At 45.3% G+C, this 15633-nt stretch overlaps 1 protein-coding gene and 1 long non-coding RNA gene across 2 annotated transcripts; one reads left to right on the top strand and one right to left on the bottom strand.

The window, feature by feature from the left end:
* Positions 1-4119: 4119 nt before the first annotated feature.
* On the bottom strand, positions 4120-8097 carry TXNIP (thioredoxin interacting protein). The gene is made up of 8 exons (XM_002715643.6): positions 7526-8097; positions 6981-7053; positions 6718-6865; positions 6503-6605; positions 6106-6362; positions 5863-6019; positions 5597-5748; positions 4120-5471 (listed from the first exon to the last, which is right to left on the bottom strand). Exons 1-8 carry the CDS (start codon positions 7773-7775, stop codon positions 5436-5438), a joined length of 1176 nt encoding a protein of 391 aa, XP_002715689.1. The 5' UTR covers positions 7776-8097; the 3' UTR covers positions 4120-5435.
* Positions 8098-10890: 2793 nt separating this feature from the next.
* LOC127493758 (uncharacterized) lies at positions 10891-11450 on the top strand. The gene is made up of 2 exons (XR_016210642.1): positions 10891-11096; positions 11186-11450. It is a non-coding gene; the product is annotated as an uncharacterized LOC127493758 (long non-coding RNA).
* The last annotated feature ends 4183 nt before the right edge of the window (positions 11451-15633 follow it).

The following is a 15633-nucleotide window of genomic DNA, read 5'->3' as shown; positions in this document are numbered from 1 at the left end:
TCAGCTCCTATACACTGGTGTCTTCCCAGGATTATTTTGTTTCCCTAACGCAGGAAGGAAATCAAGAGGAGCAAAGGGAGAGAGCCTTATCTGATAGGTCTGAGAGAGAGCTGTGGTTGGGACATGACTGGGAGTAAATTATTCAAAGTGATGATGAATATGTCTTTGCATTTTCTTTTTAAATTTTTTATTAATTTATTTGAGAGGAGGGGAGTGGAGAGAGAGAGGAGAGAGAGAGAGAGAGAGAGAGAGATTGCTTCCATCTGCTGGTGTAGTCCCCAAGTGCATGCAATGGCTGGGTTTGGGCTGAAGCCAGGAGGCAGGAACTTAATTAATCCTGATCTCCCATATGGGTTGCAGGGATCCAAGTACTTGAACCATCACCACTGCTTCCAGGGTGTGCATTAGCAGGTAGCTGGAATCAGAAGTGGAGCCAGGACTCCAACTCAGACATTCTGATGGGGGATGCAAGTGTCCCCTGCATCGTCCCAACGGTGGCACCAAATGCCCACTCCTCCCTCTTTTATTGTAAGTACCAATCACTTAGTTTCTTTCTTTCTTTCTTTTTTTAATTTGACAGGTAGAGTTATAGACAGTGAGAGAGAGAGACAGAGAGAAAGGTCTTCCTTCCATTGGTTCACTCCCCAAATGGCCACTACGGCCGGAGCTATGCCTATTTGAAGCCAGGAGCCAGGTGCTTCCTCCTGGTCTCCCATGTGGGTGCAGGGTCCAAGCACTTGGGCCATCCTCCACTGCACTCCCGGGCCACAGCAGAGAGCTGGACTAGAAGAGGAGCAACCAGGACTAGAACCTGGCACCCATATGGGATGCCAGCGCCACAGGCGGAGGAGTAACCAAGTGAGCCACGGCGCTGGCCCCAGTTGCCTTTGTTCTAATATTAACACTTCACATATAATTTTTGTTTGTTTTCAAAGGCAGAGTGGCAGAAAGAGAGAGAGGGAGAGACAGGGAATCTTCCATCTGCTGATTCACTACCCCAAATGGTGGCAGTAGCCTGAGCGGGCCCAGCCAAAGCCAAGAACTCCACCCAGGTCTCCTCCATGGCTGGAAGGGACTCAGTTCTTGTGCTGTCACCTGCTGCCTCCCAGGTATGTAAGCAAGAAGCTGAAATGAAGAAGAAGTGGAGATGGGATTCGATCCGAGGCACTCTGATGTGGGATGTGGGTATCCCAAGTGGTGACTTAACTTGCTGCACGGCACCTGCCCTACATATATGTTTTAATCCTCACAGTCTTCTGAAGGTACTACTGTTATTCCCTATTTAAGAAAAAAATTTTTAAAAATGTTTATTTATTTGAAAATCAGAGTTAGAGAGAAGGAGAGACAGAGAGAAATCTTCCATCTGCTGGTTCATTTCCTAAATGGCCACAACAGCTGGGTTTGGGCCAGGCTGAAGCTAGGAAGCTTCTTCTGGGTCTGCCATGCAGGTGCAGGGGCACAAGGACTTGAGCCATCCTCCACTGCCTTCCCAGGTGCATTAGCAGGGAGCTGGATCCAGAAGAGGAGCAGCTGGGTCTTAAACTGGCAACTACATGGCATGCCAATGTCACAGGGGTAGGCTTAACCTGTTATGTGGCCCCTATTATTCCGATTATACAAATGAATTTTGCACAGAAGGACTTAACAACCTTCCCAAGGTCACACAACTTTTTAAGTAGTAGGAACAGGACTTGAATTTAGAAAATTTGGCTATAGGGTTCATGCGCTTAACTACAACACTATCCCTGCTCTCCTTAATAGTATAGGAAGGTTAATCCCCAAACATTTTCCAGGTTCTACACTCACTGATTGGGTGAGGACCTGCAAACTCAGGATGGGTAGCCATCTCTGAAATAGTTTTTCAACTTAGGAAATGGAGGTGGATGTGTGGTCAGAACAAAAAAGGAACAAAATCTTACGGTCTCCCAGTCCAGAACTGTTGTAGTCAGGGTGCTTGGGTCAGGTACTGTGGCTTTTGGAGGGTCAGTAAACATTTTCCTTTCTACTTTATGCATCCCAACACTTACAGGTGGTCCGAGGAAAGACCTCTAGGAGGGTCTGCAGTCTGTTGAGTCAGGCAGAGACCCCTGCTTCACTGCACTTCATGTCCATCAGCTCCTGTGTGACTGGTCTTTGCTCGCTCAGATCCTCTCCAATGCTCACGCCAAGCGAGATCTTATTTCCAGTCTTTTCTGAGGTATCAGGGTAGCCAAGTTCCCGGGTTTGGAATTACCTTTTTCATGTTAATTAATTTCCTTTAGTTCTTTTATTTCTTTAGTTTTCTTTCTGAGTTGTCTCAGATCTTCCTAAACCAGAGTGGACCTCATGAATAAATGATACTCAGAACTGACTCTCCTCTAATGGCTACGTGTCTATGAAGGGTACAGCTTCTTAAAAATTGAGAGGCACGTGAGAAGAGCATGGGAAAATAAGCCCCCAAATATCCACCCACTCAAGTGGGGAAACAGCTGCGCCAGCACCGAGGCAAGTGTACTTCAGCTAGTTTATGCAGAAAACGCCCGGGGTGAGCTGGAGTTGTGCATCGAAGGAAGCAGTGTGGAGCCTTCCGCGCCCTCACACAGCGATGGGTTTCCTGCGGAGAAACAGCTCCAGCGGCTGCTTCCTGCCTCAGGTTTTGCTGCACTGCTCAGTGCCACAGTCACCAGTCACACGAAACTGTTATTAAAAATTTAGTGCGTCAGTCAAGGGAGCCACATTTCAGAGGTAAGTAGCCATGGGTGGTTAGTAGCTACTGTGCTGGAAAACAGATACAGAATGTTTCTGTCGTCATAGAAAGTTCTAGAGGATGGGGCTGGATTGGGGTACTAGGGTGTCAGGAGGGGATGCACACATCACGGTCCCCCAAGTCTCTGAAGGGGCCATGGTGTTAGTTATGTGTCCTCTCCCTGCCATTCCCTTTTCGTATCAGGTACCAGTGGCCAGACTGTGGATGCCAGCAGTGCTCCTGCCTCTCCGTCTCTCCGTCTCTCCATCCCTTTGTCTTGCCCTCTGGGCGGCTCTTGTCCTTGCTCTACCCTTCAGTCCCTGGAAAACAGGCTGCAGGTAAAAACTTTTCCATCAACTTTGACCTAATTTCCTGGTCACAAATTCCAAGGGGAGGTGCCACTAAAAATTCCTGAACAGGTGAGGAAGGGGTGGGGTGCAGTCACCATGGCGACAGGGAACACTAGAGAATGATATATTGATAATGAAAAAACAGTCAAAGAGGGTCAGGAGAAGATAGCAAGAGTTACAGAGAATGAAAAACAAACAAACAATTCAGTGGAAAAGGATCAACTTCACTTTGTGTTTCAATTCACACCGATTTTATATAGAACTCTGGGAGCCCAGTATTAGGAATTGGTATGTGGAAATCCATAAAAAAACAAAGTAATGGTCAGAACTGCACCTGTGTCAGAAGATCTAAATCACCAAGTATTATGTGTTACCCTCTGCCATCTCAGAATTTCTCAAAAATCAATTAAAGTGAAATCACGAGATCAGCCTGTTGTTACACCCCTAAGGAAGACATAGAAACTGCCAAGGCATATCCTAATTGAGCGTAGGGTTGTGTATTCAGCAAACATTTACTGGGTTATATTGTATGCTTGGCCAGAAACCAGGCTACAAACTACAGAAATTAAAAAAAAAAAAAAGTAGCTGCTTCCAACGATTTTGATACTTCTAAGTAAGCTCTTAGAAGTCTTAGTTATTCTTGTCAGTACATAAACTAAGTATACCAGGTTTATACTGGGAAGAAACCCTATGATGAAACCGTTATGAAAAAGAAAAACCTCGACCCTTTCCTTCCCAATCTCCTCATAAACCTTGTATCCCCGAATTTCAGCAATTCATGAACTGAGTAATGATTAGCTACGGATGCGTCAACTAGCTTAGCCCACCAGCAGTTCCCATTACAGTTCTTTGTAAATTGGGAAGACCAGACTTGTTCAAATTCCTTCTCTCTTCACATCCCCAAGCCCCCCCAGACTTCAGGATCAACAGCGAGTGTTCTCTCCACAAGTTTTGGGGGAGTTTTTTGTGAAGTGGGGGAAAGTTGTTTCAGGATGCCTTCTAAGAACTGCTCCAATGCTGAATCACAGACAAGAAGAAAAACACTTTTTTGCCATTAAAAATTTTTTATTTTTTACAAATGCCCCACCTGGGGTGAAAAATATATTTGGTTACATACAAAATATAGATTTTATCATACAAAAAGATACACAATTAAAATACAAAAACACAAAGTGAAAACACCTTCAGCTCACATACTTTCTGGCTGTATTTCTCAGAAAAGGGTGGCGCTCAGTGCTCTGACACAGGACAGCGAACAAAGTGCTATGGCTGATGCGGACTGACCAAACGCTAAGGGTGCAGAGGACCTGAGTGAAGACTTGCCCTCCAGTTTCTCATGGCAGTGTCTGGAGGCCCTCTGATACAGAGTTCCACCTTAGGTTTGGAGAGTCACAGTGGGCAAGGTTTTATAAAACAGCAACCTTTTCATAGGATTAGAGTGTCAGAATCATGTCATTCTGTACACTGGGACACAGTCTCTAACTTTTTTTTTTTTTTTTTTTTTTTGGCCATTGTGCTTATCCCTAGAGACATAGATCAGTTGTAGCTTAATTTGCAATGAGAAGAAAAAAAATGTTTGACAGAACTAAAGTGCTAAGAGTATCACCTTAGAATCAATTCCAAGGAGTCACATAAAAAGAAAAACATTCTCCTATAAGAAAATGTTTCCATAGGAGTCACAGTGCAATAGGCTCTAAAAATGGCTTTTAAGACCTTTGGTGGAGCATAGTTACTACTGCTTTAAGCCAGGTAAAAGTACATTCTAAGCAAAGATAACCTTACAGCAGCTTCTTTTAATTCACAGGGAAGTTCTCTCCAAAGCTCAAACCAAACCAGCCTTGCAGGGTTTTTCTTTATTTCCCATTAAAGGAAAAAGGGAAACACTGATTTTAAGAACCTCCTCTTCCCAAAGTTTTGGCCATGATTCTTTTCATTTTGCCACTTTGCTAAAAAAATGACTCCATCTCACATGGCACGTTAGTTCAAGGTCTCATGTTGTTACAACGAACTATTGTCTCTCCCAAAACCACCTTGGGAAGACCTCACCAAAAGGCCATTTACATCCCTGACTCAATTAGTGAAATGCCTCAAGAACAGCTGAGAAAACAGGCTGGGCCTGAATCACTCGGAACTGTCTTTTCGAACCCACCCAGCAAACACTCCTGTATTACATTGTGCTGGCTGACGACGAGTCTGCACCTTTAAGGCCCAAGAGACTGCCTGCTGATCACCTCCTACATTAGGAGGTCAGAGGCTGGGGAGGACCCACACCCCAGTGCAGAGACTAAGTCTCTGAAAAACCAGTCCAGGAAGAGAGGCAGAAAGAAACAAGTGGGTACAGCTGCTCTTCTTCCACGTGTTCACTGCACATTGTTGTTGAGGATGCAGGGATCCACCTGGGAGCAAGAAAGAAGAGATCATTTCAGTATGTGTAAGAACTATAAAGAACCTGTGTAACACTCCAAGTCAATTTCCTACAGAGGCCTCAGAACAAATGAACAGTACAAATGACAGTTCTCACCTCTGTGTAAGTGGGTGGTGGCATGAACTTGAACTCAGGAGCATACATGAAAATAGGACTGTCTTGAGCGCCATCCACATCATCCAGCAGAGGAGTGGTGGGACTCTCCAAACGGTGATCTTCAGGAATAACATCCATATAGCAAGGGGGTGCTAGAAAAAAGAAACAGGGGGGTAAGCAGCCTGACCAAAAATAACACTGGGTGACAGCCATTTTACAAACCCAAGCAGAGCAGAGGGGAGGAGAAGACACTGGAGTTTGCTCACCTTCTGGGGTATCTGGGATGTTCAAATCTATCCAACTCATTTCAGAGCTGGTTCGGCTGGCCATGCTGGACGTCCGGCTGCTCAGACCTGACCTGCTCCCTATGACCAGCGGTAAGTCAAGGACGACTTTTTTGGAGCCAGGGACACTAATGTAGATCTAAAAGGAAGATGACCGTTTATTAGACAAGAGGTCTAGGGAACACATGACTGCTGGAGCACATCATCAGGAGCCACCCTACTCACCAGTAAGGAATATTCCACTCGAAGGATGTTGCAGCCCAGGATGGAAGGCCTGATTTTCTGCACCCGAAGGCTCTTGCCACGCCATGATGCACATGTCCCTGAGATGATATGATTGCCTCTGACTGATGACAACTTCTCAGTCAGCACCTTCGTCTGGCCATTGGCAAGGTAAGTGTGGCGGGCCACGATGGCCGCTTTGGGGACCACGATGCGGGAACATGTATTCTCAAAATCAGCGTGGATGGAAATGTCATCACCTAGCCACGAGAAGGAAGGCAACATTATCAACTGATCCTCAGCACCATCTCAGATGCTTCCTCTGTCCCATCCCATGTCCTGCAGCCACACCCACATTTCTGTTGTACTCTTCTACCCATTCTGAGTATTAGGTTTTTACCTTCACAGAATCCTTTTCTGTCAATTCGAGCAGAGACAGACACTCGCCCATCAGGAATGAACATGCAGGAAACTTTCTTCTCCTTTTTAGCAGACACAGGTGCCTATGGAGAAGGGGAGGGAAAAAGCTGTTTTAAGATGCCTCAATAGAACACCTAATATAATTAGGTACCACTCCTGTGACCCAAGAGAACTGACTCTTAAAATGAGCCTCACCATTAAATCCGGGGTATTGACATCCACAAGGTCCATCACTTCAAAGCGTTTCTTTGTTTCTTGAGTTGGCTGGCTGGGGCGATCAAGAAAAGCCTTCACCCAGTAGTCTACACAACCATATTTTCCTTTGAAGGATGTTCCCAGGGGCCTGTGTCAGGAAAAAGTAAACAATTATTTTTAAAAAGCTCCCCAAGAACAGTTAAGATATCAGAGGAGGGGGAGATTGTTAGAAGAGCCCAAAGATGCATGTAGCTAATGCCTACCCTTCGGGAAGCTCAAAGCCGAACTTGTACTCATATTTGTTTCCAGGTCTCATGATCACCATCTCATTCTCACCTGGAGAGAGAGAAAAGCAAGGAACCATTAGGTTTTATGTTACACTAAAATGCACCTGTGTGATAAGGGACATTCAGGCAGCATGCAAGGTATCTTAGTACTCCCATTTTCATCCCTTGTATTCTTCAATGAGAGACTGATGCATTTTGTTGCAAAGTCCTCCAATGTAGAGAGGCAGGACAGTTACCCTACTAACATGTCCAACAGCAAGCAAGCCAAGAATAAGCAATTTATGCACACAGACATCTTTAAACATGGGGGGGAATACCCTCCCTATCACCTCCACAGCACAGAATCCCCCCAAAACTGTACAGACCACCCTTTCTGGAGGGTGTGGGGGGTGTTCCCAAAACAAAACAAAAAACTAAACCAAACCAAATCAAGGAACTTAAAACATTACGTATCTGCTCCACTTACTCAATTCTCTTCCACAACCAGCCTCTAACCTCCAGCGAGGAGCCAGGCCGCTTACCTGTGGGCTGGTCCTCCAGGAGGAGGGTGTCTTCGTAGCGCAGGTAGTCCAAGCTCTGTTTGCACTGCTGGGACCCCTGCATCCAGAGGACTTTAGCCACTCCGCAAGCCAGGATCCTGACGGCTTTGACCCGAGTGACTTCGCACACCTCCACTATCACCCGGCCGGCCACCTTCTCCCCACTGCCATACACTTTCTCGGGGTCGTTGAAGACCACCTCAAAAGACTTGATCTTCTTGAACATCACCATGATGGGGCAGAGTTGACGCCCAAGTCAAAAATGAGGCACGGGGTACCCACAGCCCCAAATCCAAACTTCTTTGCAGTAAGTTATTTCACTCCTCCTAAGGAATAAGAGTGTCCTTAGGCAGGCTGTGTTTAAACACAAAATAAAACACAAGCAACAGATGAATCTTAATTAAATTTTAGAAAAGGTGTCCAGAATTTTCTAAGCTGCCAAGAGATTTCAAAAAAAAAAAACCAAGTTCTTTTCTTATTTTTCCCTAACAGCTGGAGGAGCGCTCTCGCCGGGGAGGCTAACAGCACCCCATGTGAAAAGAGCAGAGAAAGGTTTCTACCGCGAGCCGGAAACCGCTCTATATAGTTGTGGGGCTGGCGGAGCCACGCGAGCGCCGGCCTAGGAGCTCGTGCTGCCCTCGTGCACAGCGCTCTCATTGGTTGCCTGTCCTTGTTTACCAGGAGCCTGCCCAATCAGAGAGCTCACAGCGGCGCGTGGACACGGTGTGCTCCTGGCGGGGAAAATGGTTGTTGTGCACGGCGGCGCGGCGGCGCAGGGAGGAGGGGGCGGAGGAGCGAGGGGGGCTGAGAGGGTGGTGGGCGTCCTAGCGGTTTCTCTCGGGCCGGCTGGGAGGAGGGTCCCTATTGCCCTGAAGCCTAGTAGGGCAAGTGGGCTTTGGAGGGCGGGTGTGGACGCTTCTGGTCTGGCCGCGGCTTTTTGTGGTAAAAGGAAAAAGTGCTTATGAGGGAATTTCATGCCTAGTCTTAGCCAGTGCAGTTAATTTAGAGGCGAGTGTTTACTCCTGGCGCCCAAGTCGCAAGTCTGTGAAAATGAATCCCTTTGCTCCAGGAATACCTAAGGATTGGGACAGAGGGCAGAGAGTGCGGCTGTTACTACTGTTCAGAAAGTCCCCCTCTCTCCTCTTGGCGCCGCATCTTTAATGAAAAAACAAAAGCTGCTGTCTCTGACGAAAAGTCACTAATTCTGATCCCTCTTCAGTCTCTTCTGGACGTCGGTGTATGGGTGGGAGGTGCCCGCTCCGACCCTCTCCCGCCCCGGGGGGCTCTAGGACCGTGGGCTAGGCTGTTCCTGGTCGCGTGTACCCTCCTTTCTGTTCTCTCTGTTCTCTGGAACGGAAACAGGGCGTGTGCACATCCTGTTGCTTATCCCCTCGTCTCCTCAGTTTCTACCTGCAGGGTCGGGGAACACTTTGTGTTCCCTGCTTACCTCATTACCGGTCTAATGAGGTATGGCCATCAGTCTCTGATAAACTCTCCCTCCCTGCTTCTCCAGGAAAGAAAAATAAAATGGGGGAAAGAAAGGATGCTTCACGCTTCCCTTTCTTCATAAGCTACTTTCGCTCTGCTCTTCATCTACTCCTCCAGCCTACGAAATCAAAGGCACCTCCATAAATCTGTTGCCCCACGCAGCCCTCACGCTGGTGAAAAGCAAGAAAGATCGCCATAATAGAAGTGTCGGTGTAGAGCTAGCCATACCCCTGTTGGAAGGAACAATTTCCTGTGTTTTAAGTGGTTCCCCTCATCCCTCACCCTCGCAAGCTTTTGGAAATCAGAAGAGAAAGAGAAAGAAGGGTGGTCACAGGGCACAGGGCAAGCTAAAGGGAGCCCCAATTTCATTTTGTGTTGATTTCAGTTGGCTGTCAGGTGGGGTTTTCCCTGCTAAATGTAAAATGCCTTGGGAGCTAACTCCTGAGAACTTGTTCTTAAATGTGATAACAACAACTTGTATGCAGAACTGGAGTTCTCTTTTCTTTGATTCACAGAACCCTCATATATCTGTTGGGATGTCACGAGAACGTTACCTCATTTCTTAGGCTGGAAAGAGGAAGATAATGTCCCCAAGCTTTAGACGAGGAAGTAAATAAGAAGCCCGTGAGTGTGTAGAAATCCTACCCTTTCAGCAAAAAGAACGCTATTCACTGCTGTTCCTTCCTCATACACCTTAATTGGGTTGACACCCTGAGGCTAGCAAGTTACAACTCAACCCCAGTATTAAGCAAGCTCAAGAGTCAGACATGAAAACTGTGTTGAAACACACATACACATACTGTATCAAACCCCAGGAACATGTTGATCCTTAGGGTGTGTGGGTTTGAGGTGGCGCCCTGTTCTAGAAAGTTAACCAACTAGGCTTGATTTGTTTTGAGTTGGTCAACACTGTTGACTGAGTTACTGGGGACAGAGTAGTTGAGACTCTAAATTTTGAAAGTTAAAAATTGTGGCTTCCTGGAGTACTTTTAGTTCAGTATGAAAGTATATATAAATATGAAACATTGATTACAACGAAACAGATGACTCAACATTGGTATATTTACAATATGTAAACACATAAATTATGAGGGAATAGGAGGAGGGAAAGATTTTAGTAATGGATCAGAATGGTATTGAATTGGTACATATTAGAGACAAGGGAATGCTGATAATGTATTTATAAGGACATGTGTATAAGGTCTGAATTGTTAAATGTTAAAAATCCTATGGCAAGTCTCTCTCGTTCTGTTTCTCTGAGGCTCCAGTTTCTTCAGTCTTCCCATTTTGCAGAGCTCAGTACAGACCACTTGTTTGCTCTGTGTTGTGCCCAAGTTCCCTTGAATGCCAAGAGACTGTTTTGGCAGCAGCGGCCGCAGCAGCAGCAGCAGCCGCAGCACTACCAGGCCTGGAGCCAAGGCATGTTCTGAAATGGAGGCCTCCTGGACAGAGTTGTTTACAACCTTTCACCTTATAACTCGGTATTCTGATAAAAAACCTGCTCCCCCATTCTTTTTTCCTTAGTTCTTGGGTCAAAGGAAGAAAAAAAATCTTGTAAACTCCTGTTCTGAAACCAGGGTACAAACACTTGTGTTTTATGAGAAAAAAAGGATAGGCCCAGGAAGATCAGTAAAGTAGGGCTCTATCCGGGAGTTTTTCAAGTTAGATCATCCTTACCTGCCCATCTCCACCCCTCCGCACCCTAGTGCCAATAGGAAGCCAACTGGTGATTGTTTATTTGCTTTACTGTAGATCATAGACTAGAGCCAGAGCGCTCACAGAGGGAAGGAAATGCCCTCAGCACTGCATTGCCAGCCAGGGGCAAGGCTCTGATTGCATTTCTCCTTTTTTTAACCTCTAGCCTGACAAACATTCAGAGCTCAACAGCTGTACAGCTCCTGAGGCAAACAAACGCTTTTCTTCATCCTTTTAATCATTTCTGCCACCTCCAGTCTGTAATCTTTCCTTTTACTTTTATCCAACTCTCCCAATTTTTCCTTAAGAAATGGTTTAGTGGTAAACAAGGGTTTGAATGAGAGTGTGAAATTTTAAAACTGCCTGTGTGGTAAGCATAGATTCCAAAACTGTTTGCTTCAAGATAAATTTGTGTTTTATTTCAATTTTCCATGAATTTTTGATGTACCTCGTATGTAGATCCAAGTCATAGATAAATAAGAATGTGTTACTTTCCGGCGGTGACGACCGACCCATGCGAACATGCCTCTCGCAAAGGATCTCCTGCATCCCTCTCCTGAAGAGGAGAAGAGGAAACACAAGAAGAAGCGCCTGGTGCAGAGCCCCGATTCCTACTTCATGGACGTGAAGTGCCCAGGATGCTGTAAAATCATCATGGTTTTCAGCCATGCACCCTGCGCCAAGATGAGTGGGAAACCTTCCCAATAAACACGTTTTGGATATATCCTGTTTGTTGTCTTGTTTAACTGCTAGGAAGTTGCTGCCTCAAGTATTCAGGGACAACCGAAGAGTGGAATACTAGAGTCTCTTGGGGCAAGTGAGTGGCCAAGTACTTAAAAAAAAGTCCATTGGGGACATTTTTATCCACCTAAGCTCATTAAGAGACTATGATTTTGGCCGGCGCCGCGGCTCACTAGGCTAATCCTCCGCCTAGCGGCGCCGGCACACCGGGTTCTAGTCCCGGTTGGGGCGCCGGATTCTGTCCTGGTTGCCCCTCTTCCAGGCCAGCCCTCTGCTGTGGCCAGGGAGTGCAGTGGAGGATGGCCCAGGTGCTTGGGCCCTGCACCCCATGGGAGACCAGGAAAAGCACCTGGCTCCTGGCTCCTGCCATCGCATCGCATCAGCGCGGTGCGCCGGCCGCAGCGCGCTGGCCGCGGCGGCCATTGGAGGGTGAACCAACGGCAAAGGAAGACCTTTCTCTCTGTCTCTCTCTCTCACTGTCCACTCTGCCTGTCAAAAAAAAAAAAAAAAAAAAGAGACTATGATTTTAAAAAGAAATGGAATACAATATAAACGTTTATATTTTCTTAGTATCAAGAACTGACAGCCTTTATAACACAATTAAACACCTATTTTAATTAAAAAATGTGTTAATTTTATTTTAGAGTTCAAAGTTACCATCTGCATAATTCTGATTCATTGAGCACCTATAATGGGCCAAGTCCTTTAATTATGTCAATAATATTTATAAGATCTGTCATTTAATTGTATCAGTAATATTTATAAGATCATCTGTTATCTTGTTCCAGAAAAGATTTTAGGTTACATTATTTCATTTAGTTCTCACAATACTGTTATTATAGGCTAATTAAATCAGTCTCAAAAGGGTTAAAGAATTTTCCAGAGCTCATAGATTTTTTGTCAGTAGAACAACATCTTGAATCCAGGTCAGACCTATCTAAAGTATGTGCTATACTCTTTCTAATGCATTATCTTGCTTCTTGGTGATTGGACACATAGTATTTTGTTTGATCTTCATAACTTTCTTGAAAAAGATTCAGGTCAAGACTCAGAATTTTATAGTTAAAGAGAACTCTAACAGCATTTTATTTATTTATTTATTTATTTATTTGAAAGACAGTTACAGAGAGAGGTAGAGACAGATGTCTTCCATCCGTTGGTTTACTCCCCAAATGGCCACAATGACAAAGGCTGGCCAAAGCCAGGAGCCAGGAGCTTCTTCCAGGTCTCCCACGTGGGTACAGGGGCCCAAGCACTTGGGCCTTCCTCTGCTGCTTTCCCAGGTGCATTAGCAGGAAGTTAGTTTAGAAGTGAAGCAACCGGGACTCCAACCAGCATCTGTATGGGATGCCAGTGGTGCAGGGCAGGGCATTAACCTGCTGCGCCATAGTGTTGGCCCCATGGGCTTTTTTTTTTTTTAATTTAGCTTTAATTACAGTGGTTCTCCTTATTTGTGGGGGATACATTCCAGTACCCCCAGTGAATACCTAAAACTACAGATAGTAGTGTGCACTACATGTATTGTGTTTTCCCCTATACATACATTACTTATGATAAAGTTTAATTTATAAATTAGATTGACAGTAACAAGTAGTAGTAATGTAGAAAATGTATAACAATATAATAAAAATTATTGAATGTGGTCTCTTTCTCAAAATATCTTACTATACTGAATTCACTCTTTTTGTGATGATATGAGAAGATACATGGCTAGATGATGAGCTGAGTGAGGTGAATGATGTAGGCATTGTGACACGGCATTGGGTTACTATTGACCTTCTTGGGGCCAGCATCATGGGCAGTGGGTTAAGCTGCTACATGTGATGCCAGCATCCTGTATGACCAGTGGTTCAAATCTTGGATGCTCCGCTTCTCATCCAGTGTCCTGCTAATGCCCTTGGGAGAGCAACAGAGGCTGGCCCCCGTACTTGGGCCCCTGCCACACATGTGAAAGACTTGGATGGATTTCTGGACTCCCCAGCTGTTGAAGTCCTTTGGGGAATAAACCAGAGGACAGAAGATCTCTCCCTCTCTCTCTCCCTCTCCCTCTGTGGTAAAGAAATTATTTTTTAAAGGAACAATATCTTAAAAAAAATTGTTGATCTTCTGATGGTAGTTGACCTTCCGTTGAACAATGTTGGCTGCAGGTAACTGAAATAAAAAAGGACTACTGTATCAAAAATACTTCATCTGGAAGTCCACATTTTATATTAATTAAGATCTGTTTTCCTACCATGCTAATTAAAGATAGGAGATCTTAGGGCAGCCCAACTTGACAGCAAGATGGGAAAAGGGATAGAACTAACTTGTTCAGAGCTGTTGCAGGATCATTTAAGATTTTTTAAAAAGGATTTTCTTTTACTTGAAAGACAGAGGGACAGAACTTCCATCTGCTGGTTCATTCCCCAAATTGACATAATGGCCCTGGCTGAGCCAGGCCAAAACCGGGAGCCAGGAGCTTAATCCACGTCTCCCACATGGGGGCAGTGGCCCAGGTTCTTGGGCCATAGTCTGCTGCTTTCTCAGGTGCATTCACAAGGAGCTGGATTGGAAGTGGAGCAGCTATGACTCAAATTGATGCCCATGTGGAATGCCAGCTTAATCTGTTATGCCATAACACCTGCCTTAAGATACTTCTTAAAGTTGACTTTATATGTAGCAAAAAAAAAAAAAAATCTTATTTCCCGTCTCATGTTATCACCTTATCTCTTCTCTTCCCTTTAGTATTGAATTTTTTAAAAATATTTTATTTTATTTATTTGAAAGGCAGAGATAGAGAGAAGGAGAGATAGAGATCTTCCATCTGCTTGTTCACTCCCCAAATGGCTGCAATGGCCAGGGGTGGGCCAAGCCAAAGTCAGGAGTCAAGAGCTTCTTCCAGATCTCCCACATGGGTGCAGGGGCCCTAAGCACTTGGGCCATCCTCTGCTGTTTTCCCAGGGCATTAGCGAGGAGCTGGATCAGAAGTAGAGCAGCTGGAACTTGAACTGGTGCCCACGTGGACTGCCCACACTACAGGTAGAGGCTTACCTTCTACATCACAGCACCGGCACCTATTGAATGTCTTAAGAGAATAGCATACCAATTTTTTTTACTGACTAATCTTGTCCTTTTATATTCTGGCCTCTGATCCTTCTGAAATTATTTCTTCAAGGTTTCTATATAGTTTTTAGGCCTTATTTCCTTTGACTCCATGTAGGATTTGAAAAAATGCTATGGCATTGTGGTGTAGAGAGTAAAGCACCACCTGTGATGGCAAGAGCTTGGGCTCCTGCCACCCATGTGGAGACTGGGCTAGACCTGGCCAAATCTCCTGGCTACTGCCTCTGGCCTGGCTCAGCCCACTTGGAGAATGAACCAGCAGATGGAAGATCTCTCTCACTCTGTAACTCTGCCTTTCAAATAAATAACAAAAATTTTTAAAAAATATTTAAAAAAGAAAAATGCCATATCTTAAAATTGTAAACACTTATCTTGATTTTTTTTAACTTCTTCCTTTCCTAACAATGCCTTTCCCCCCTCTTGGCCTCTCTTTTTCTCTGCCCCCGCCCCCGTTTTTTTTTAAAGATTTATTTATTATATGAAAGGCAGAGTTACAGAGAGAGGCAGAGAAAGGGGGGGGGGGTGTCTTCCATCCGCTGATTCACTCCCCAGATGGCCACAACAGCTGGAACTGCACCCATCTGAAGCCAGGAGCGAGGAGCCTCTTCCAGGTCTCCTACGTGGGTGTAGGGGCCCAAGGACCTGGGCCATCCTCTACTGCTTTCCCAGGCCATAGCAGAGAGCGGGATCAGAAGTACAGCAGTCGGGACCCGAACTGGCGCCCATATGGGCTGGCGGCACTGCAGGTGGCAGCTTTACCTGCTAAACCACAGCACCAGCCCCTAGCTTCTCCTTTTCTTTAAGTTTTCCTCTTTAGTTTGCTCGTTTGAACATCACTCTGTGTAAATGACATCAACAGCTATCCTATACAGTTAGCCTATCTCCAAAAGTTCCAGCTGGCAGCTCAAATTCAACTTGCCCGGTAATGAATTCTTAGTCTTCTGCCTGTACTAAAACCCATTTGTTCTCCTTGTTTCTTTTAATGGAACCATTTTACATTCCCCAAGTCATCAATCCAGGAATTGCCTTTGATTCCTTCCTCTCTGACCTTCCCCACACCTAAT

This window comes from Oryctolagus cuniculus, chromosome 7 (assembly GCF_051225735.1).
Source record: "Oryctolagus cuniculus isolate XC-2025 breed Fujian yellow rabbit chromosome 7, ASM5122573v1, whole genome shotgun sequence".
Lineage (NCBI taxonomy): Eukaryota > Metazoa > Chordata > Mammalia > Lagomorpha > Leporidae > Oryctolagus > Oryctolagus cuniculus.
The sequence above is the reverse complement of the archived record's forward strand: the minus strand, read 5'-3'. Positions and strand labels throughout refer to the sequence as shown.

Bases quoted from the DNA above. Each gene is read 5' to 3' on its own strand.
- TXNIP (XM_002715643.6), bottom strand. From the start codon at position 7,775: ATGGTGATGTTCAAGAAGATCAAGTCTTTTGAGGTGGTCTTCAACGAC. The intron at 7,054-7,525 runs GTAAGCGGCCTG...CTCTCTCTCCAG, and splicing joins CCTGGAGGACCAGCCCACAG to GTGAGAATGAGATGGTGATC. The intron at 6,606-6,717 runs GTGAGGCTCATT...CCTTCTCCATAG, and splicing joins TCAATACCCCGGATTTAATG to GCACCTGTGTCTGCTAAAAA.